The following is a 24981-nucleotide window of genomic DNA, read 5'->3' as shown; positions in this document are numbered from 1 at the left end:
TCTTGATGCCAAGAGTCTGCCCAAACTAATTTTCATTTGGTTTTCAACTATTGTCACAAATGTAGTTAGCAGAAAATACTGCCTTGCTCTCTGAATCTCTGTTAAGAATTTAAAGACTATCCATAGGCACTTCCATGATTTGAACAGAACTTAAAAGTTGCGGGGTAGGAAAGGAAGGAAAAGCAGAAATGATGAAAAGGAAAAGGTGTCATTTTAATGTCTGGAAATATTCAAACTAATCTGAGCAGAAGGTTAAGAACTAACTAAAAAAAAATGTTTCTACAGATTCAGCAGATTTTTCTCACAAATTACCACTCTTTAAGTACTTTGATTCACTCCATCTACAGTGACTATCATCCATCCCATGGCAACTGGGCTGCCTTGCACACCGCTGTCTCAGGAGAAGAAACCAAAACTCTGAAGAAATTACTTCTCTCCAGCATAGCAGCAGTCTCCATGTCATGCTCCAGCAATACAGAGGGAGAAGAGAGATATCTGTATGGCAGATGTGCACATCAGTCAGCACGAGGAATTTCTTATTCCTCAATCAAGGATTGAGCCAAGGTGATGGAGAGATACAAGCAAGGTGGGATAAAACAGTTATAGGATTGGGGTAGACAATAATGAGAACTGGGAGAAACACAGACAGCTAGATTTTCCACAAAGACTAAATCCCAGACCAAACAAGCCCTGGCACAGCACTGCGTTTCTGAGACTCTTTACTTGTTCCTAGTAAGAAATATTATGAAAAATGACTGAGTTGCATTAGCTGAAACACAGATGAAAATTAGTTTGGATGGACTCGTTGCATGGAGGATTTAAATTATGTGGAGGCTCTGTTGACTTCACGAGGAGCTTCAGTGCCTAGTTCAAACAGCAAGAATAATATTTGCATTTCACATTTGCATTTGGTAGTGACACTGAGATCCCCTGTTGCACTCCACTTTGTGATTCTACATGTCTACCTCATTATAAACATACATGCATACACACAATTGATTTTAAATTTTTATTTAAACTACATTACAGTAAGTCAGGCAAAGCTAAAAAGTGAAATAAAATTGAGCTGCTTTAGCCACCTGGACTCAGCCTCTGTGTGTATTTTTACTACAACAGCCTTGTTACCTGACCTTGTATTACTATTTTTTACTTTGGGTAAGGTAAGGTCTGCAGATGAAACCTTCAGGTTCTGTATACTAAACCAGACAGCAATATTCCCACCTCATTGCCACAGAAGGTGAAATGTGTGCAGGGAAATCAAAGGAAACCACAGAAGGAAAGAGGATGATCTTGTGAAACAGCATCCATATTCCTTGATACAAAGCAGAAACTCCTCAAATCTATTAAAACAAAGGGAAAAGGGAACAAACTGTTTGTGACTGAAGTGAGTTCAGGGCTGCAAGAAACCAAGGCCCTGACTCCATGCTAAAGCCCACAATGTAACTGACCTGAAAAGGCTTCTGAGATTTGTCAGAATGGGATTGCACTCCACACCATTAAGTTCTTAATGTTTGATTTCCCAGACTTCAGTTTACTTGAGCACTGCAATTAGCAACAGCAGCTAGGGCTTGGGCATCCCAACTCGGTGGCATGCATCAAGCAGCGAACACCACTGTTCATACAGTTCTTTGGAATACTTTGCATAATCTGGTAAGATACACACAGTTTGAGAACATCTTACTGTAGAATAATTTAAGAACTTCACACAACAAAAACTCCCATAGACAGTATTATGAGACAAAATAATTCACAATTACTTCAGCTGATAAAAACAATTATTAGGAAAATTAAATACATCTGAGCTGTTACATCAAATTTGTAATATTTGCATCTCACTTTGTATTTTAATAGATGCCCTTCTATCTTTTTTAACATTCCATACACTGTAGAAAGTATTGAAAATGAGAATAGTAAGTACTTTCTGTAAACTGTTAGCAAATCTCTAGCCTAAGATTTACAATTCAAAGGAGCTTAAAGTTGGCATCACACCTTCACAAAATAAATACTGAAGAATTATGATTTCATAAATATACTTAGAATCTTTTTCACCTAAAATCCGCAGAAAAAATAGGGATAATAAAGCTTTGGCCTCTGAATATAATCCTCTGTTATTGAAGGGCAAGGAAAATATCCTCTCTCTTCCCCCATCCTATCACTGTAAATAAAGGAAAGAATATTCAAGGTGATAATCATTAGAATTTTTAATGAAAGCCACCATGTCTTTCAAATATAAAAAATATCCTCCTGTGCTTATTTAAAGTCTATTCCATATAGGCTAGAATAAAAAAAAGTATCTGTAGAACTAAGCAACAGAGCACACAAATTTTCAGCATACTATATAACAAACCCAAAGAACTCATAATTTAGTGTTTATAAAATGAACACAGAAGACATACATAAAGGAAAAATAATCAATCGCATGGGACAGTACACAGAATGTGGACTTGAAACAGTACATTTCCTGTGCAACCCAGACAGTTGCCTTATCTTCCGTGTGCCTAACCCCAACCTAAAAACTGCCATTTTTTTAGGATAACTAGATGGAAGTTTATATATGTTAAATGTTGGAAATGAAGAAGCCAAAACTGTACTTTTGTAAATAAAATCATATTATACAGCTTGCTGCTTCACTGTTCTGATCTAACTGCTAACCATCCACAGCAACCTCATTACCTGCATGCAAAGAGTATTTTGCTTTGGTTTTGTTTAAATACCTCTGGTTATCTATCCAGTAGCCTTAGTAAATAACTAGGTTTTTAGGGGGAAAAAAATACAATCAATATCCTCTTAAGAAATAAGCACTATGATTCTGGCCACGCAAATTGTTGGGATTATGAATAAACATAGAAGTCATTAGTGAGAATCATTTGGAGCCCGAAAGTCGCAAAAAGTATTTTTCTTTTTACTTTCTGATGGTTTAGCATTATCAGGAGCCACTAAAGACTAAGAAAGCATTAATAACACTGATTAAAGAAGAGGATGGGAGGAGGGTAGCCATGGCTCTGAAATTATTTGTTATTAAAATGTATTGGGAAAAAAAATAAAGATTCATAAGAGCTTCTGAAATCTACCATTTCTGCTAATGTTATTATGTATTCTGATGTATTTAAAGTCTCCTTATGATTCTTCATTAAGACAATAAAGTGTGTTTTCCCTACACTCATTCTTTCTTAAAACACTCTGGTTGGTGTTTGTAGATGCAGCTCATGTATTATGTCTTGCCTTCTACATATATTAGTAAGATTGCACCAAAAAAGCAGGGAATAAATTAGGAAACTAAAAGACAAGCTACAGTCAACACGAACTGTCAGGGAAAATGAAAATGGCCAAGTTTTACAGCACAGATTAGCTGTTATTGCCTGACAAAAAAAGTATTCAAGCAGATAGTGTTATCGATTTGTTAATAAGTTAAGATTGATTGACTTTATTTGATTGATTATTTGATTTTATAGAATTATTTTATAGAATAGAAATATAGAAGGATAAAAATATATTTTGAGGAAACTTATAATTGTTTAGTAAAAGCTGCTATGAGACCCTCTGTACATCCTGTACCAAGGCCAGAAGAATGGGCTGGAATCATTGTTGAAACTTAGGTAATAATTTAGGGTTTGAGAGGTTTCTTTGTATCTGACCAGTCTTCTGTATGTAGAAAGTGTATTGAGATGTCAGAATATGAGATTAATGGAAATTGGGAAGAGTTGACTGGAACAGCTTGTAGTTACCTGCCAAGAAATCGTGAACTTTAGTAAAAGGTAATTCCGGCAGGGGGAGATCGCAACCACCGACTCATATACCACCTACCCAAATCGTACCCCAGACCCATTTCTGGACCTTTCTAAGCTCTACTGCGCAGAATCGGATATGGGAGGAGAATATGTTAATGATTTATGGACAATATTATGATTATGTATGAATATTTAATGAATATGCATGAATAAGTTCTATATATGGTGTATGATTTTGAAGCTTGGTGTGCGTTGATCGTGAGAGGACTCGCTCACGCACCCGGCCGTCAATAAAGAAGTGTCTGCTTATCTACATCAAATTGGTGTCGATAAGTTTTTCATTCCGAGATTTCGGTAACAATAGTATCTGTACAAGGTTAGAGTCCAAGATATACCGTCAACAGTATATAAGTAACAAATGAAACCAGAATCTTTTCTAACTAAAACTAAGTCCTTATTGCTTCCAAAATACACTGCTAGGCTCCACTGAGATTAAATACTGCCTCTCTGGAAATCTACTTAGGGTCTAGAAAGAAACTCTTTTAAGTATTTTATCCAACCTCTAACAACTTCATCAGTAGGCAGGCAGGGAACCTGCAAACTAAAGAATTACAGCTTCCAGTTTAAGTTTTCACAATAAGGTTTTCAGAGTTCTCATTCCATCACAGCCTGCCACTTCGCCATGTCCAGGAGAGAGCTCTATTCCCTTTCTTCCTTTGCTTTCTTCCTTTGGTTTTATTCCAACTCTGAACAAAAATGCACTAGCTTGAAATTCTCCCCTCACTTTGATCAAACAAGGAAAGTAGTATTGAGGATTATTCCAACCTTTCCCCTTTAATTCATACACCAAAGCTCTTAACAAGGGAGTCTTAGAGACTAGCTTCCTCAACACCCATGTGTACTGCAGGATAGCCATTCAAATCAGGAAAAGGCTCCTTCCTTTTCAGAAAGACAAGCAGGGATTTCAATGACAAAGAAAAATCTCTCCTAAAGAATCATCAGATGATTTCATCATTTTGCTTACAGAACCACAGGAAACTACTTAGAAAACAGTCCATGACTGGACTGCATCAATTTGTACCTAGCTCTGACTGCTACACACCTTAAGTTAGCACCATTCAGTCTGCAGTAAGCTCCGCTAAGGGGCTGTTGCCTGCAAAAGGGAGACTGCATTTTAATGCTTCTAAACATACTATTATATCTAAGACTTTTGTTAGAAGAAATCTCTCAGCAAACACCAGAAACTAGTTCAAAAAGTGAGCCAAGCTTTCAGATGTCAAGCTTATCCCTGCGACTTAGATCAGTATCACCATAATTAGGCAGAACAGGGAAGCTTGGACTCCTGTGGAAAGAAACCCTCACCAATATACTTCATGAGCACTAAGCTTCACACACTACTTGCCATAAGCATTAAAATAATGGTGTGATTTTTCAGCCCTACAGATTTAACAATGAAGAGCCTGAATAGCTGACTAAATAGATACTTTGGGAAAGATTTAAGAGTATTAAACGTTCTACATCATTCAATTAGAACTGAAAAGCCCCTGTATTATCTTTTCTGAAAACATACACTGCCCTGCTTTAACAGTGTTTCAGGAGGCTATTCTCAGCCATCAGCAAGGAATGGATCACAGCTAGACCTCACACATACTGGATATGCTACAACTCTGATGCAAAGTGAGCTGTTTGACCACCAACTAAGGTTCATGAAGTGACCAAACGCTTGCTTAACAAGTGCCAAATGCTGATCTGAAATTCCAGCTATATACATGTAGGCAAAACACAGCCATCACTGTGGGCTCCTTATGCATACATTAATCGCTTTTTCTCTTTATAGTAATTCAGACATATTGGCATTATCTAAACTAGAAACTGTAACACTACCACAATCTATCCCCTAAAGAGTTATTGCTAATTTTCATTTGAAAAGGGACACCTGCAGCAATAAACTCATAAGCATTCATATCTATCTTGTGAACAGTAATTTTCCAAAACTGCTATGAAAGAGTCTACTATATGAACTGCACTGTTCAAATGTTGCATTTAACTAGAGCTTTTGGGGATTTGTAAAACTACCTTCGGAAAGGAATGTGCAGCATTTGTACACCTGGCATAAACTCTGCTATTCATTAGAGAAGTTTTTAAAAATACCAGGTTGTTTTTTTTCTACCCCCACACTGATCATTCATACACATATACACACAAATATAAGTTAAAGTTTAAAAAGATTAAAAAAGGCAACATGATCTTAGAAATATATTGACCAGCCAAAAATAACTGTATTTTTACAGTCCTCATTAATTTTGTTACATCAGTGCAGGCTTGTAGAGAACATTCTTTTTTCATGGTTATGAATTTGAGCTCACAAGCAATTTCTAAGAAAGATTCTTTTTTTTAACTGTTTATCCTGAAAATTTAACATCTCTGTTTACAAGTTCAACTTTCAAGGGGCCTCCTTTTAAGTCCAGAACACATTTGTGCTATAAAGAAGTGATTCTATATTAAGAATATGCAACAAGATCTGCTGCAGTTAGAATCTAAAGCATAGTAGCAGTAGGTCATACTAGAGACAGCCTGGAGGAAAAATTTTAAAGCTACTATTCCTTGTTAAAGGCCATGAATATGAAGTTCTGCATGGGAGTATTATTAGTATTATTATTATAATACTATATTCAAACAGCTGGTCTCTTAATTAATTATTTGTACAGTGGTTTAATGTCCTCTTCTTTTTGTCTCGAGATAGCTCATTTGGAAACTCACCTTCCAGTCACATGTTCCTGGTGTTTCTAGCATACAGATTTTATAGAACTACCTCATCTTCCAAGGCTTGCCAGCAAACTTTGTAGAAGAAATGCCAAACAGGAAATCAGGATACACTATTCTTCATCATGTCATATGAGAACATGGATGAAATAATACTAAAAAAACACCCCAAAGAAAACCAAAAAAACCCTGAGTCAAAGCAAAGCATACAGGCCCTCCCCCCCAAAAAAAAACAAAACCTCCACACTGAAATGCGTTACTGACATTCATTAATGGCCAACAAATCATAGAATCCTAGACTCATTTAGGTAGGGAAAGACCCTAAAGATCAAGTCCATCCATAAACCTAACACTGCCAAGTCCACCACTAAACTGTGTCCTTAAGCACCACATCTACCCATATTTTAAATACTTCCAAGGATGGTGAGTCAACCACTTCCCTGGGCAGTCTGTTCCAGTGCTTGACAACCCTTTTAGTGAAGAATTTTTTCCTCATAGCAAATCTAAGTCTTCCCTGGCACAACTTGAGACCATTTCCTCTTGTCCTATCACTTGTTATCACATGTTGAAGAGACTGACACCCACCTCACCACAATCTCCTTTCAGGTGAGTGTGCTCTTCTCCACACTAAAAAACTCCAGTTCCATCTACTGCTCCTTATAAGACTAGTTCCCTAGACCCTTCACCAGCCTCTTATGCTTTTTCAATGTTTTCCTGAAAGTGCACTACTAATATTGAGGAAACAAATATACTGAATGTGTCCTCTTTACACTGTGTTTCACTGAGTGCTAACTTAAAACATTGAGAATGGTTAGGTGTCCCACATGTTGATTATATTACTCCTGTTTATTCCTCCACAGACTCCTTATAGCAGGAAAACCTAACCTACATGAGAGATCACAGAAGAACACTTCTGCCATAACACCTGGCACTGGTGCAGGAGGGGTTCGGTTTTGCCTCTTCTTTTCCACAGCCCAACCACCATGAGCAGCAGCTTGTGGTTGGGAGCCATGGATCCAGGTAGCACACGATGCTATCAAGCAGTCCTGACTACCTGAGCACTGCCAGGCTCTACCTTGTAGCTGACAGCTCTGCACACCTGCATGCTGGCCAAGCCCTGCAAGCAAGGTGGCACAGTGACAGCAGTAACAGAGACAAAGAACAAAAAGTCTTTGAGACATGGAATGAATAAAGTACAACAACCCCAAATAATTCTGTTTGAATGCAGGTACAGAACAACAGCTGATCAACTGTAAATATTTACCACCTCTATCCATCAGAAACTATAAAGTAACTGCTGCAGGGCTCGTTAGATGTTGAGCAACAGTGAACTGACTCCTCCAGAGGTACCTGAAACGTGCAGCTGATTAGCAGAACTACTTATTCCATGGTAAAATATAATACTTTGAAAGGTACAGATAACACAAGCGAAGTAGATATGTGGATATGGAACCGGGGTTTGTGTAGGTTAGAGAGATGAGGATACTGTAGCAGAAAGTTAGAATCAGGCTCTGGTTTCAGTAGAGGTAATAGTGATCAGGAGTCTGGTGGAAGGCCCATACCCACTCGATGAGGCTAAAGTACCCATCAGACTGCTGTACAGAATTTCAACACACCACATGCCGTTCCTCCGCATGATCTGTCATCCTCAGCACCCTGAGAGCGCCGTGTCACAGGCCAGCACGTTGCATGCAGAAATTATTTCACATCTTTATATAGGATTTCTGCTTGTACTTCTGGCAACTCACTGCAAGGAAAACAGACAAAACCACATAGATCCTCTAACATTGTGAAAACTTTTCTTAAGGATACTCGAATAGTAACATCTTTCTAACTGGCCATTTCAGAAATGTCTAAAAAGAGAAAAAAAAAAAAGGGGGGGGGGGGGGGGGGGCGGCAGTGCATATTTGATAGCAGTTACAGACAGCTTAAGTTCTGCAAGTAAAAAAAAGTATCAAGGATTTACTGTTTAAGACAACAGAAAGATACCCTTTCCACCAAACACCTTGAGAAAAAATCTGAAAAATGTAGTAGGCGAGTTCACCAGGGGCATTTTCCTCACACGTAACTACATGACAAAGCGACTGAGGAAAGCGTGTCTCGCTCCTCCGTACTGCTACCGATTACAATTAATTAACCGCCCCTCCGCAGCCCGGTACACATTACGGTGCAGGTACTGACGAGGCTGTGGAAGCGTTTCCTTCCCCAGGTAGGAAACGCGAGTTCGGACCGCCGACTCCCCCTCGGAGGGGCTGGGACGGGGCAGGACCACCCGCTCCGCCGTAGGAGGGGCTACGGCCCTCCTCGGTCCGAGCACCCTCGCGCCTCCCCCGGCCCCGCCCCCACGCACAGCCCGGCGCGCGCGGCGCAGGCGCACACCGAGCGGCCGCCGCGCGCCGCCGAACTCGCCGGCAGCTCCGGGCCCGCCGAGCCCGGACGTGCGCAGGCGCAGCTGCGGCCGCAGCTTGCGGACGGCGGCGAGGCCGAAGGGGCGGGGGGCGCGGCGGGGGTCCCTCTCCGCGGCTGGGCCGGCCAGGGACGCGCCGCGGGCGGCTTTGGCTGCGCGGCTTGGGTGTCGCTTCTTTTTCTGGGGAGCCGGTCTTGGCAGATGCGCAGGGCACCCAACTAGTTCACAGCAGAGAGGGAGGACAGGGCAGTGTCGGACTAAAGGCTTGCTCTGACTCCACTGTCAGTCCGTAATGACTCGGGCACGAATAAGGCACGCAAAGGTTCAGCCGAGGCAGCTGCCAGGACCCAAGCACGCCGCACCCCGGCCCGGCGGGGCTGGCCGCCGCCGTGCGAGTTCCGCGCATGCGCCGGGGTGGGGTGGTGCGGCGGGCAGGCGCGTTCCCGCGCGGCCCCGCTCTCCGGGCGAACCGGGCTGTCGGCGCCGCTAGCGTGTGCCGGCCGCAGCCGTCATGGGGAAGCTGAACGTGGTGATGCTTCGGTACCTCTCCAAGGAGCACTTCAGGGTCCTGACAGCGGTGAGCCGGCGGAGAGGCCTGGCTGGGAGGACGGGCGAGCGGGGGGAGGGGAGGCGGCCTGCCTGGCCCAGCCCTGCCCGTGGAGTGCCGCGTGGCCGGTTGTAGGGCGGGTCGGGCGCACTCCGCGCGCGGATGGGAGACCGGGGGCAGCCGAAGAAAGGCTGCGGGGGAATGGGACCGGTTTGCGTTACCGCCGCCTCCCCTGGGGTCCGATGTTGGTGTTTGCCGTAGGGTGGGCCCAGCTCGCGTTCTCCCCTTCGGCCGGCCGGCTCGGGATAGCTGACGGCGGAGCGGTCGCTGGGGCTGCCCAGGTGGTGGCCGCCCGGCAAGGTACGGTCGCCAGTTTCTCTGCACGTGCTGGTGGCTTTTGGCACCTTGTCTAAGGAGGAGGGAGCAGAGGTTTGTCAGTGTGCGGCCTGGTGCCTTGCCTAGCTGCGTGGCCGCACCAGCTGGGCTGTCTTGCCTGTCCCGGCAGCGGGGTCCTGGCAGGAGGGCGAAGGGAGCGTGGCCGTGTGAGTGCGAGAAAATCATCAGGTCTGAGAAAAGTAGAACTGTGCGTTCATCTGCTGCTGCTGCAACTGAACTCTAATCGGCCATTCATTTTCGGGCCAGTACTATAGAAGTTTCAAGGCAGAATTATACAAGGGACAGCAAGGGGCAGTGGTGTGTATTAAAAAGTTTGGGTAAGGCATAGAAAAAGTAATAGTGCATCCATAAAAAGTGATTTTAGTCTCAAGTGGGATGTTATCTCATTGTTGAACACAGGGGCTAACGAAGCTATTTTTATTTGGTCTTTCAGGTGGAAATGGGCATGAAGAACCATGAAATAGTTCCTGCTAGCTTAATTGCTTCCATTGCCAGCCTTAAACATGGTGGTTGTAATAAAATTTTGAGGGAGTTGGTGAAGCACAGACTTCTAGCTTATGAACGAACTAAAAGTGAGTTTGAATTTTATGTTGGGCTCTCACTCTCATTCTGTCCCCAATGCCCTCACAGTGGTACTTGCAGAAGTACCACAGCTTGGCACATACGAGCAGCCAGAGCACTTACTAGCTTTGTGTTCTCTTGAACCTGCCCTGGGAATATGGATTTGTGCAGACCAAATGTTGTAGCTGTCTGCTGAATTCTCATGTCTATGAAGATGACAGGCAGAAAAGAGATGAACAGTTAACTTTCTGTATTGCTTAGTCACGAAAGCCGTGAAAAATGAAAGAAATGTCAGTTAAGGCAATATTCAAATGCATACAGGAATCAACGCAAATTAGTTACAGTCATGTAGTACACAAACTGGAGCAGACTGCAAACACCTTGTATGTTTCACCCCCACCAAACAACTACTCAAGTAGCTTTTATTCACTGTCATGTGATAGGTAGTAGTTCTGCCGGCTTTTCCCCATTTCCATCAGCCTTTTAGTTGCATCTAGCTTTGCAAACATACTGTACAAGTTTGCAGGAAATTCATATCCTTTTTGTCTCCGTTCTTCATAGCATTAAGAGTTGCTGTAGATTACCACAACAATCCTATGGCCCTGGTGCATCTCCTATATGTGTATCTTCCAAAATGCTCCTTGGGTTTTCCCAGGCTATTTAAAGTACTGCCATTGCCTCTATTAGAGGGGCTAAGAGCATGTCTTGTCTTTTGCCCAGTTGTCAATTTTCATAAAACTTACAGGAGTTCAAACATCTTTACCATTCTTTCCTGTCGGGCTGATATTAGCCAATGGGTGAAATACTACTTGAGTGCTGTGTACTGTAAGCTGAAACAAGAAACAAGACTAAATTGAGACTTACTTTAAATGCAGTAGAATTAATTAATTTAATTAATGAGGAATTAAATGTTTTGTATTTTATTCTTGACTAGCTGTCCAGGGTTATCGGTTAACAAATGCAGGATATGATTACCTTGCTTTGAAAACTCTGTCTTCCCGACAAGTTATACATTCTGTTGGAAACCAGATGGGTGTTGGCAAAGAATCAGGTAACTAAAAAACCCCATTTTTAATAATTTCTTTAAGCAAACACAGCTGTAATGCTGCACATGTTTTGCTAGAAACTAGGTAAGTTTTCTTCTGGATGGTCACATCAGTTAATCTGTCAAACACCAAGATCTATGTTTCACTTGTTCAAATGCTGTGTGAGGCTTCTGGCTGCATTTAAATGTTTCTTCACAAGAGTGTCATTCTACTTTGACAGTTTTGTTGATTCTTAGTTCATCGCTTAAAAAGTTGCTTTGCAGGCAGATGCTATTTGTCCCATGCTTTGTAGAGTTTTGAACCATTTTAGCAAAAAGATAATTTCAGTTTTTTCATCCCACTTTATGGTAAAGTAAAATAGGGTCAAAACTATTGGAGTGCTGTGTTGGTTCCTCTTGTGTTCATGTAGATTGTAATGTGACACAGCACATAACTTGTGAAATTGGACAGTGAGAAGGGGTTTATTGGAACAAATGGTAGAAATGAAACATGAGCTGTCTGTTAACACTGTTTAAAGTGAGAGGCTGGTCCCTTTGAGTTGTCTATCCACACAATAGAAAGAAGGCGGCTCTTCCAGATTGTGATTAATAAGAACACCAGCATCTGCCTTAGATTTCGCTCAAGGATAGCTTATATGTGTTCTTTGCTGTGCAGATAGCCTGGGGATGTTAACCTGAGCATAGGAACCTTAAGATCTCCTAATCTGACAGATGTTTCAGATCACATCAGTATTTCTTCTAGTGGAGTACCATAATCTCTAACAATAATTTCTTCTTTTTATGATCTCTTAGTATGCAATATGTTAATTTAGCTGTCTTTACTAACTGTAGTAGAACTTGCCATGCCAGATACAGTAATTGTGAGAAGTGAAGTAACAGAACTTAATGCTGCAATTTTCATCAGATCCTACCTAGCTTGTTAGATTTAGAGCTATGCTATTATGTCTTCTAGATATTTACATTGTTGCAAATGAAGAGGAGCAACAGTTTGCATTGAAATTACATAGGCTTGGAAGAACTTCTTTTCGCAGTCTGAAAAATAAACGTGACTACCACAAGCACAGACATAAAATGTCATGGCTGTATTTATCCCGGCTGGCAGCAATGAAGGAGTTTGCATATATGAAGGTGGGTGACCATTCACACACTAGCAGCAATGGTGTAATAGACCGAAGATACTTTCCAGACTGTCTTTTGATTATTTCATATTTACAGTAGTGGTAGGATTTACACTTCTTTTGGGTGGTTTTTTTTTCCTCCCCTAACAGACTTACGGTATTATGTTTCAGAGAATTTCAATGCTATGTATTTTATATGCTTTTTAGTGGCAAAATGAAGCTTTGCCTTGGAAGTCCTTTGCAACAGAAACAGGTGCCATGAGAGAAATTCAAATTACTTTTTTTATTTATGGGTAGATAATTTATGTATCACCAGTGCTGCTGTTTTTCCTTCAAAATCTATTGCATAAGCTTGCAGAAACACCTTAAAAAGGAAGGAAATTTACAGTTTCTTGTCAGAATAACTCTTTCCAGAATTACTCTTGTCAGAATTATTATTACCCAGCTGTCATTTTTAAAAAATCATTTACTTATTTTTTAATTTACCATGCTTTCAGTTGTTGTTGTGCTGTTGAAGCAAATCTTTCTGTCCAGACTGGTGTTCTGACCTGAAAAGGCACATTTTGTTCTATACTGTGCAAGATTTCATTTCCAAGTATATATTGCTACTCTGAGTACTAGATTTTTTGACCTTTAAAAAAACGCAGATGTTATAAAGTAATTAAAAGTTGACAGTGGAAAACTAGTTACTTACAAAAAACTAGTTTTCCCTTCTCCTTTTGCGCTATTTAACAGTACCATATACATTAAATATTATTTTCTTGTTTCTCTTAAAAAAACTCAATGGGTTCTACCAGTGGCCTCCACAGAGGCAGAAGGAACTATTACCATCATTTAGAACCTCTGTATTGGTCCAGTTGTTCTAACTGGTAAAGCATGATGTGGTCAGAATTTGAAGGAATATGATCATGGGGGCTAATTTCCTTGAAAAGAGAGTTGAGAGAGCATTAATTGCATTCTGAAAAGCGATGATAGTTTAATTTTAAAGTAACAAAAGCTTTATTTATGTTGCCTTAACTTAGACCTCTATCTAAGAAAAAATCACTAGTAACAGAAGAATGAGTAAAAAGTGAATGAACCCATAAAGAAGTTGAGTGGATCAAGTGAATGACTAAATTTGAGTTGGAAAAGGCGAACAGTAGAGCTTCAAAATATTCTCCCTTTGGTTAATCTTTAGTTGGTGTAATACTGGGTTTTAATATTTAAGAATGAACTATCGTCTTAAAGCAACTGATTGTAGAGTGACTAGTTAGGCAGAACTATATTGGCAGCAGCTTAGTGTGGAGTATTTTTCTAATTCCTGACAACCTGTTTCCAGTTACCTGCTATTGGTTACTTGGGCTAGCAGACCAAGTATGATTCTGTCACTCTTCATTCTGCTGTGTTTTTCTTCCAGGTGCACAATAATTAAACTGTTGACAATATAGCAGTGCACTTACTGTTTAAACTTACAGATTTTATTTGTCTTCGCAGTCAGAGTTATGTTACGTATATGTTATGACATATTCCTTCATAAGCATGTGATTTGAAGTTTCCAGTTAGCATTTGAGTAATGTGTGCTGCTTCCATGGTAATATTTATTGCTTATCTTTGACGGGAATTTGTCAATATAGTAATGTTTTCTTAACTATTTAATTTCAATTTTTCAATGTATTGTCTGTTTCCAGGCTTTGCATGACAGAAAATTTCCTGTTCCAAAACCTGTGGACTACAACAGGCATGCAGTTGTTATGGAGCTCATTGATGGCTATCCTTTGTAAGTACTGTTGCTTGAATTCCCTACGTTGTAGAAATCCTAACAATGTTAGGTTCAGTAAGGTTAAAGGATTAGGGTTTTTCCTTGTCATGTAAGTGAATTCTGACTTCACCATGCTGCATAATGCTCTCTAGCCCACAATCACTAGCACTCTACTTAATAAGATAAGCAAGGTTATAATTTATTTATACAGAGAAATAAGTTTTTTTCTTAGTCCAAAGAAACTGGTGAAATAGACTGATTTTTTTAAGTAAGGAATACACCAAAAGAGCAGTGTGACAAAAGGTAGTAATGCAACTGTTTTCTGCGCAGAAATCACATATTTGATATGTTATTGGTTATATACAGTATTGAATACAGTATCATTCATGTTCTGAGCTTCAGTTTTTGATCCTTACAGTGGTGATTCTGGTAAGATTATAACTATTTTAGAACTTCTGCTCAGTTTACATTGAATACTGTGTCTCCTGGTTTCATCTGGGATAGAGTTAGTTATCTTCTTAGTAGCTACTGCAGTGCAGTGGTTTGGATTTGGTGTGAGACTTCAGTTCCTCAGGCCTTGTTAGCCAAAAGGATGGAGGGACACAAGGAACTGGGAGGGGACACAGCCAGGACAGCTGACCTGAACTAGCCAAAGAGTTATTCCATACCATGGGATGCCACGCCTGGTATATATACCTGGGGGGCTGGCCGGGGTGGGTGGGCCATTGCTCCGGGACTGGCTGGGCATCGGTTGGCACGTGCTGAGCAGGTTCATTGTGTGCCACGTGTTCCTTTCTACCTTCCCCTCTGGGTTTTATTCTTTCCCTCTCTCTTTTCATTATAACTGTTATTGTCATCATTGTTATTATTGTTCTTTCATTTTTATTCTGTTTCAATTATTAAATTGTTCTTATCTCAACCCTCGAGTTTTGCATTCCTTTCCAACTCTCCTCCCCATCCCTCCGGGTGAGGGGGGAGTGAGCGAGGGTTAAACCACAACACTGCTTTTTTACTTGTTTTGTTTCTAAAGGCCAGATGATTTGTATTTTGCCACTTAAGGTACATTGCTTTCTCAGGTATATGTTCAGGAATGCTTTAAGCTTTTTTTTTTTTTTTTTTAATTTCTTTTTTCCTAACAGTGTAGAAAATAAGAATTTCTAAAAGAAAATGTCATGAGGCATCTGAATTTGAATACAGGAAGACCTAGTTCCTACCGAGACCATAAAATTACCTAAACCAGGAGAAGCATAAAAATTTATGGATCTGTTATTTAAATTATGTATTACGATATGGTTCCTGATGGCAGACAGTGAGCATAAATTGAGATTTAGCCTTATAAGGAGACATTTTGTCCCATTGAGGACAGTGAGGCAGTGGTACAGGGTACTTGGAGAGGGTTGCACAGGCTCTCTTCATCCCTAGAATTTTTCAAGCCCGAACTAGATAAAGCCCCGAGTCATCTGATCTGATCTCAAAGTTGACTGAGCTTGGAGGAGAGTATTGGACTAGAGACTTGAGGACCTTTTTAACTTTAATTACTGTGGCATTCTGTCACATGTATTTCATATACTTTGCTTGTATTTTTAAATTAAGTTTTTCAATGTTCAGGATATTTTATTTATATTTTCAGGTGCCAGGTGCACCACGTGGAAGATCCTGCCTCTGTCTACAGTGAATTAATGGATCTGATTGTAAATCTTGCCAATCATGGTTTGATTCATGGTGATTTCAATGAATTTAATCTCATATTGGATAATGATGACCATGTCACTATGATTGATTTCCCTCAGATGGTATCAACATCACATGCAAATGCTGAATGGTAGGTTCAAATTTAAAGATTTTTGTCAAAGTAAATCTGACAAGTGCTGATGACAGCAAATAGTCAACTATGATTTGTTTCCATAGTCCTGTTTCTGATTCTTTTTCTACATTGTTGTCATGCAGCACAAAAAAATGTTCCAAATGTAATTTGATTTATGAATGAGTAGAAATGTCTCTTTAGGCTAAATATGTAATTAATTCCTTCTGAGAGAGAATGACATTAAGAAGTGCTTGGAAGTATACTGCATGCAATTTGTCTCCCTAGCTTTTGCCTTGTGATCACTACTAGGAATGATTTTAAAATAAAATCAGCAAAAGACAAGAAACAGGGTAAAAGTTTGTCACTGCAGTAGAATTCATTACCTTGATTTTATGTCTGTACACTTCTGTATTTTTTTACAGGTATTTTGACAGAGATGTTAACTGTATTAAGGAGTTCTTCAAGAAACGTTTCAACTATGAGAGTGAGGTCTTCCCAGCATTCAAAGACGTCAGGTAGAAACTGCCAGATAAATTTGAGTTGTTCTGTTTATGATGGTGTTGTGAGAAAAATGGATGCCTGTGAAAAGTGGCTGTAGAAGAACTAAAAAAAAATAGGCCCAACTATGCAATTTTAAATTATATTTTTGCATTTCTATTGTGTTTTATTCAACCAAAGTTACTGTAAGTGGTTTCCAAAAGCTAAAGTGTGCTTTAAAATACAGTACTGCCTCCTTTGTCTTTCTTCTTGCTGCTGAGGAAGAGAGACCAGTCTAAAAGCTTGACTTGAATGGTAAATATCTAGGAAATTTTAGCAGGGATGCAGAATGAGTTTCTTCTACTTCTGGAAGCCTATTTTATAGTTCTAGTATATCAAGAATTAATTTGGGTTTCAATTTTAAATTTATTTTTAAAATGCTGGTAAATATGGTGACTGCCTCTTCAAGCATTATTATGCTGAAAGTTTTCTTCCTAATTTTTTTGTCCCTTTTGAAAAACAAAGTAAGTTTTCACTTAAGACTGAAGCTGTTGCAATGAAAAGGACCTTGTTTCATTCCGATCCCTGTTCCAAAGGGCTACCACACTTGAATCAGTCTCTGTGTGTCATATGTACCCTTTATTTTATTTTTGCAGGAATACAGTTTGGCTTTAAGCTCAGATTATGTTAAGCAAACAGAAGAATAATTTCCTATAAATAAATAAACAAATAAATACTGGTTATGGAGATGGAATCATCTATTGTAGTCGTTTGCTTTTGTGATGTCACATTCTGTTAATACTTTTTTCTAAAGCTCAGCTCTACCATGTGGTGTTCTGTGTGTTTCACGAGAGTATATCCTCTTTGTTAATAGTATGGGTAATTACAGTCTAGCTTGATCAGTATTTTTAATCCAAAATGTAGAATATTGGTAGCTTGATGATTTAGCATATTAAAACAAAATGCAATTCTTTCACAGGAGAGAGTGTTCTCTTGATAGAGAGATCGCTGCCAGCGGCTATACAAAAGAAATGCTAGAAGATGATGACCTGCTTTACCCACCAGGTTCTGATGAGGATGATAATACAACAGAGATATCAGAATTTGTAGAAGTTGCTGAGAATAAGCTCAACTTCTTCACCAAAGATAAAGACAACTATGAAGACTTCATGTCTGAAATGGGTTATTTGTCTGAAAGCAGAACCTGTGACAACTTTATGTATGTCAATGAAGAGGCTGATACAACTGAAAGTAGTGAAAATACACAAAGGCTGAGTATGTCAAAGTTGAGTTCAGCCTTAGAAGAAGTTGAAGGGCAAGCTATGCTTCAGAAATCTGGTGAAGATGCAGAGAGTTCTGCAATTGCTTTTTTTAAGGGCAAAAGCATAACTGAAAACGCTGCTGAAGTCAAAAATCACACAGGACAGGAGGAGTGCTGTAATGATGAGCAGAATGAAGACAAATGCCCTGATCTGGTTGACTTGTCAACTTTAAATGAGAAATTCAGGCATTACAGGTAAAGGTTCATATTTCCTATCTAGGAGTGTGATTCCTCCCCTCCCCCCAGTAAATGTGAATCTTTCAAGTAGACTGAAAAGGACCTCTTCAGCTACCCTTGTTTAAATTGAAGACTAAAAATTCAATTTATTTTGAAAACATTGCAGTGAATATCTTTCCTCTTGGTCTTAATGGTAGATAACGTGTTGATTGGTACTACATATGTAAAGCTTCACATGTATTGTGCAACGAATCTTAAAACAGCTAGACAACTGAAGTATCTGATGGGGTAACTGGTCTTGGATTTAATTCGTAGAGCAACCTATTTTCTGTGGTGGATTTTTTTTTCTTTTTCTCTATTTCAGTTAGTATTAGTAGTGAAGGAGTTCTTGACAGTAAGATACTGCTTCTAAATAACTTTTATGAGTAAGTTTGTAATTTGAATATCTCAAAGCCAAATTACTCTGCTGCTCACTCTGCTGAATTAGCAAGAACAAGCTCCTTGGAACATATTGTTCCAATATATTGTACTCTGTGGTGTTCTAGCCTTTAATTCCTTTCCTGACATACTTAGAAATTCCTGCTTACCTTCAGGCTAGCCCCTTGTACATGAAAATTTGCCAGCCCAGCACACACCTGGAGGCATATACCAAGCTCATACTCGTCCTCATCTGCTTTTGCTTTGTAGTGAAATGACATGTCAAAACATTTTGTAGAATCTGAAGTATTTTATTTATTTTTTTTAGTGTTCTGAAGCTTCTTTTCATGTGCTTGGTATACATGCGGCTATTGTGCAACAAATTCTTCCTTTGATAAAAAGCTGGTTTTAAACAACTAATGTTGATATTCAGAACATAAATGTTTTGTAGTATTTGCATGTTTTGTTGTGAGTTTTCAGGTTATATATAAAATATGGTGCTTATAGAGGCAAAAGATGTTTGTTTTGCAAGTGGAATAAAGAATAAGTAAAGAATAAAAAATTGATTTATGTATTTCAGAAGTGAAGAGAGTGCTGAGCACAGAACAAGGACTAAAAGTATCACATCAGTCAGAAGTGCTGGGAGCTGTTCAACCATTCCACCGGTAAATATTGTTGTTACTATGTTACTATCTAGTCTGTTCAGACCATGTTAAATTGCACATAGCTGTTAGTATGTATTTGTAAAAATGTTCTCTAGTCTCTGTAAGAAGACTTGTTACCATGTACCTCTCTAGTTTCCATGTCTACAGAAAAATAGGACTGATACTTCTGGAATTGTTTACAGGTAATGATTTCCAGCACTTCCTTTCATGTGCTGCTCTTTGTTCTTTCACCAAAGCTCCACACCATATTAAAAGCTCTCATTTAGCCAAAGCAGGCTAATGTATGTTAATGTGTGTTAACACACAACATATAATCAATTAATTCATTTCAGTTGCTAGCCATAATTAATATTATTTATTTTAAAATCGGATGCTTGAGGCAAGATTTAATTTGGCCTTTTTCACCTGTCATCTTAGAGATTTCTTCGTACTCTTTTCTGAAATATTTATATGAACTCACTTCAGTAGTTATTTCTTTGGCAACATGAATAAATTTTACTTTCTGCATTATTGTCTTATTCTTCAACCCAGCACTGCTTGTTAGTCGGTGTGGCTACCTCTGTCATATTTTTTAAAGTGCCTTTTCCTTTTAAAGGGAAGAAAGTCCAGTGTTCTTTATTAATTCTTGTACAAAACAGGTAGAAACTTCTTTCAGCTGACAGCTGATCCATGAGGCATTTTTTTAATTAGGGCAGACTACATACTTGACCTTGTGAATACATGCCTATGTTCAGTCTCATTTTCATTTGCAGTGAGGAGCAGAACTCCGAAAAATCTTGTTTGGGGAATGTGTTGGTGTAGTTTCAACTCTTTCATGATAAATATGTACTTTTCCAATTTGTACCTTTTCAAAGCATTTCTATTGCCTAATTAGAGCATTTGCCCTAGAAATACTGCATCTGAAATGTCTAGTGCTGGCAAGTGTGTTTTGTTTGGTTTTTTTTCCCTTGTTAGACTTTTATCTTCCTAATTTACAGTCTTTTCAGTCTGCTACTTATTGCTTTGGTACTCTTCTAACAAAGGCTTTGCTACTGGCCTGTTAGATGATGTGTTATTTTGTGAATCAGCCTTGTTTTACACAAGGTACTGTCAGTGGCTGTAATATTCACGGAATAGTTGACTGCTTTACTCTTTCATGTTTGGATTATATTTTGTTTTTTAAGATAAGTATTTTAAAGATACACCAATAACCAATAAAGTTACATGTGTAAATAAATGTGAAGGAACAGCATGTTTAAATCTCTTCTAAGTAATTTTTTTACAGGACTTTATGCAAGAAAAAAGCCTCAACTTTGATCTTTGTCATCACAGTTCTTATTCTAGGGGATGATGCTGTGTTTTCTTAAGGAGACAAAGAGTTAGGTTAAAACTGTGGAATGAAGTAAACAAGAGCCAGGATGACCTGCAGGAATTCCTAGTTTCTGGTCCATGCATTTTTTTTTTTTGAGTTTGCTAATTTAAGTGTACAAGATTTGGAAGAAAAAGAAAAATCAGTGCTGCTGAGTCCTACAAAGGAAATTACTTGAAACTGTACTCCTGTACCCCACTGAGTGGTATCAGTGGCTGTTACGTGGATATAGAAAACTTTTAGAGTATTTAGAGAATGTGTGTTTATTCCATAGACAGACACGGAATGTAGACAGACACGGAATGTGTTAAAAATATGTAAATTATGTGTACATACTTAATTTTCTATTGTAAAAGTAAGATAAAAACACTTTAGCAGAAAAGATTTCAAGAGGTTCAGCCACACAAAAAACTTTATCCTGCATCAATTTACCTTGCATAATGATCACTTACATGTTTTCATGCTGAGTAAAATAACATTTCTGACAATTGCTGAATCTTCATTTTGAGTGTTAGAACTAGTGAAGTGATACCTGTAATGAGCTAGTTGTAACAGAAAATAGTTAGAAAACTAAAAATGCAAAATAATGTCACTGTAGTAAGATCCACTGGGCTGCTTAGAGCTGATGCCTCTTGTTGCTGCTAGCATTTATCTGTTGTTTGTGCAGCTTGCTTTCTGTTTGTTGGAGAAAACATACTAAAACATTAGCAGATTTTAAAATTCATCACACAAATTCATATAGGCATATATAAACAATTGTGGCAATAGTAGTAGGTACAGTCTTAACTTGGGAGACTGTGCCAGAAAGAGTCATGAATGTTGGAAAATCAGCTATTCCGCATAAAGTAAGGTATCTTTCTGTGCTTGTACAAAGCTTTATATGCATTGTTGTAATTTAATTAGAGGAAACAAATGATGAAAAATTTAAATAATAAAAATGTAAATCTGTTTACTCTGAAGCATTTCTCAGTATTCCTGTTATGATGATGGAAAGATTAGTGAGTCTTTCAATCATGTGCTGTGGTTAAGCAATAGAATTTGGTGAATTTACATTATGGTTACATGTCAAAGACTTCTGGTACCATCTTGCAAAATTTCTTCTAGCAAGTTTTGTATAAACTAGTCATCTGTCCTGGACCAGAGTAGAAGTAGAGAAGCCTTCTTTCAGGGTTCTGCCTATAGAAGAGACAGAATGACAGGTGCTTTACTGGCAAAAGAAAGACATCAGTGCAACAGTGTAAATTAGTTCTAATAAGTATTTTATTCAGGATAATTAAAAGATAATCTACGATTTTTATTTCAAAGTGCTCGTGGAAGGACATATCATATCCAGCTGGGGTTTTTTACCCACATTTTGGCAGTTAGCCTGCCTGCGATGTAACTTAGGAAACTACTGTTCAGGTGGTTCCTGTATTATTACAGGATTTCTGCTGACGTCAGGATTGAGTAATTGGATTCACACATTCCTTGTGTTACTTTAATTGTATTAGTCACAGCAGTTCTTAAAGAGCATATCTTGCCACAATTATGCTTTCTGGTTCCTGATTTACTCCTACCAACGTAGTATGTCATATGTCACAGTGAAGTTTAATTGATAGTACAATCAACAAAGCTCAACAAGGCAACTGAAATTGGGGTACCTGTAAAGGAAATGTAATTAGATAGATATTTTGCCTCTTGTCCAGTTATTTGGAAATCAGATCTTTTTATTAAGGACAGATTTGTTCCTTGATATGATTTTTTTTAATGCTTTATTAATTAGAGTAAAAATAAGACACTCCTTAGAGATTTTCAACAAGATATGATTCTGTCATGATTAAATAGTCAGAAAGATGAAAATAATTTGATTTCTTTTTCTTCCAAGACATATGTAAGTATGCGGTCAATACCAGTGCAGCAGTTTGATCTGGGATCATTTTCCAAATGACAAAATCACAGCCACGATCTACTAAATCATGTCTTCATTTTTATTATGGATAGCTATTGCCATTGTTACAGAGACCAGAACTCTGATTGAAAACATGGGTGTAAATAACAGATGAACTGTTCCAGTACTTTTGCTGTAGAGGCATGAGACAGTTCTGACCTTCCAAATATTAACAGGAGTGCCTCACCACAACAGGGGAAAACCGGAGGAATTGTAAATCACTCCTGGCCTTTGTTCTTAGCCACATTTGTGGTAAAGTGTTGTTTTCTGTTATAGTCATACTCAGATCTTTGTAATCCAAACTTTTTTCAGAAAAAACACGATGCTGAAAGTAATATAGGCACGAACCAAATAATTACTGCAGGACATGAAATGTTCTATTGGTCCTTTTATTTTTTTAAAACTTAAAATAGGACAGTATATTATCAGCTTTTACATTTTTGAAGAAGACGTGTTTTGCACTGAGAGTGCTGGTCCTTTATGATCCCCATAAGAAAGACACAACTCCATAAGGTATGGTTTAAAATACTATTTACTGTAACTAAGACCATCAGAAGAGAACAGCATAGATAATCCCACACCTCTTAAGGTGCTGGGAGCCCTGAGGGTGTTGCATTGAACAGGACTCCCGATACACATGCGGCACACCATGCAGACCTTACCCATGGCAGAGAATCTCTCTTTTTAGTCTGTCGAGCTATTTTATGATTTTCTTACAAGGAGATGATTCTGTTCATTATTTCTGTGGTCAAGCTGAACTAATGTTCACATGAGAACTTCTTGCTGCACTTTTAGATAGAGGCAGGGCCACACAGGTGTGTTGGCCAGTACTGAGCAGGAGCTGACTTGGTTTATCTTACTGGCAGCAGATCTGTGCAGCACAGCACAGCCCTGATGACAACCCTGTACATGCAGCTTACAGCAATACAGCACAGACGGGGCTTGCTTACGTAACTGCCGTGTAGATCACTAACTTCTCAATGTACAGAGGCCTTCTGGTTAGGGTTGTGCATGTTCATGTTAGCACTGAAAATGCGCTATCATTGTGCCATGTATCAGTACTAAATGATCTCCAAAAAGTTCTGATGCTGAATTTTTTGTTTATTTATAGGAACTGGTGAAACAGAAGATAAAACGTCAGCTGACCAAACATCAAAAGTCTGTTCTGAGACATCGGCTGCAAAAAGGAGAGGCAAATATTTATACCAAACAACGTCGAGAAAATATGCACAACATTAAGTCTAGCTTGGATGCAGCTAGTTTCTGGGGATAATTTATTAAAGCTTCTTTAGAATATGAGAAAACTCATAATGCATACAGTTGAAAGAATTAATGTTAATAACAAATAATCCTTTTATGTAATGGAGCAATCTCTTCTGCACAACCAGATGTTTTTCTGGAAGTTAATAAACCTCATTCTGCTGGTTCCTTTGATTTTGGTTGGAAGATTTTGGTTTGTGTTTCTGGTTAAAGCCATTGACTGTAACTGAAATTACTCAGTAGTACTGGCTGAAATAATTTTCCAGTAGTATCTTGTTGTAAATCAATTGTATTGTGTTCATTTAGATTAAGAATCTTCTGTTGTGCAGAGGATTCCTTTTAAGAAGGAAGGAAAGGAAAATTTTAAAACCAATTTTTGCAATGAAATCAAATTTAAATTTAGAGTGTTGCCCTCATGTTAGCAATTTGTTTAGTTTAATTAAAAATAAAAATATTAATCTGGTGGCAGTTAGTGCTCTTAAGATTTCTCTTCTACCTATATAAACATGAGCAATCCACATGATTAATATGCATTCTTTGAAGCCAGCAGTTCTTTTCCTTCACTGCAAAATCTCACATACAAGTCTTGCCCTGAAGAATACGTGATAATAACAGTGCTGTACTGACCTGCAAGCACGCAGATTTTTAGTGTGCCCACACAATTACCAATAAATTTAATTCCTTTATATCTAATAACTTACATGAAGTAATGAGGATTCTGCAACTTCTCTTTTCAGAAATATTACGCTGACTTTTACTATGCTGTATCCTTGGGGTCTGAGGACCTAGAAGAAAACCAAGTATCTTGATTTTTTTTACTATTTTTAAGTGAGGTATGTCTAGCAATAAAATTAAGTGGTATTTATATTTTAAAACAAAATAAACATAATGAGAGAAGTGTTTGTGAACACTGAAGCAACTAAAGCGAGAAAGAGCAGTTTAAACTATTCTGTGCTTTTTTTTTAACCCATATGCTGTATCCGTGCTTCAGATGTGAGGTGAACTTCTTGGGGAGGACAGCTAGGTAGTGTTCAAATTACCAGTCTGTAGTTTGGAAAATCTTAAATCTTTCACTTGCCTGAGTAAAAGAAATGGGGAACTTTGTCTTTGACCTTTGGTTTTCTGCTCTTGATACTGTCTCTTCTTTGCCTTGTGAACTTCACACACCTGATGCCTTATTCAGGTTTTAGCCTGTTGAAGAACTGCAGCCTCTGTCCTCTTACAGCACAACTCTTGCTTTCAAAGTTTTTAATTTTTGTCTTCTCTCTGGAACGATATAAAA

General features: G+C 38.7%; 1 protein-coding gene across 2 annotated transcripts; it reads left to right on the top strand.

The window, feature by feature from the left end:
* Positions 1 to 9253: 9253 nt before the first annotated feature.
* On the top strand, positions 9254 to 24161 carry RIOK2 (RIO kinase 2). Of its 2 annotated transcripts, none has more exons than XM_080372727.1 (10): positions 9254 to 9475; positions 10275 to 10413; positions 11337 to 11453; positions 12400 to 12575; positions 14233 to 14321; positions 15934 to 16125; positions 16530 to 16622; positions 17564 to 18091; positions 19080 to 19164; positions 23551 to 24161. In XM_080372727.1, exons 1-10 carry the CDS (start codon positions 9410 to 9412, stop codon positions 23710 to 23712), a joined length of 1647 nt encoding a protein of 548 aa, XP_080228853.1. In that variant the 5' UTR covers positions 9254 to 9409; the 3' UTR covers positions 23713 to 24161. The 2 variants fall into 2 exon arrangements, with proteins under 2 accessions (XP_080228853.1, XP_080228852.1); XM_080372726.1 differs by having other exon boundaries at positions 17564 to 18100.
* Positions 24162 to 24981: the final 820 nt, after the last annotated feature.

This window comes from Falco punctatus (genome assembly GCF_963210335.1).
Source record: "Falco punctatus genome assembly, chromosome: Z".
NCBI classification, from domain to species: Eukaryota; Metazoa; Chordata; class Aves; order Falconiformes; family Falconidae; genus Falco; species Falco punctatus.
Note: the sequence above shows the minus strand (reverse complement) of the source record. Positions and strands in the feature narration are given on the sequence as shown.

Excerpts from the sequence above, each read along its gene's own strand:
- RIOK2 (XM_080372726.1), top strand. The coding sequence starts at position 9,410 with ATGGGGAAGCTGAACGTGGTGATGCTTCGGTACCTCTCCAAGGAGCAC. Across the intron at positions 12,576-14,232 it reads AGGAGTTTGCATATATGAAG|GCTTTGCATGACAGAAAATT; the intron begins GTGGGTGACCAT and ends GTCTGTTTCCAG. Across the intron at positions 18,101-19,079 it reads GAGAAATTCAGGCATTACAG|AAGTGAAGAGAGTGCTGAGC; the intron begins GTAAAGGTTCAT and ends TATGTATTTCAG.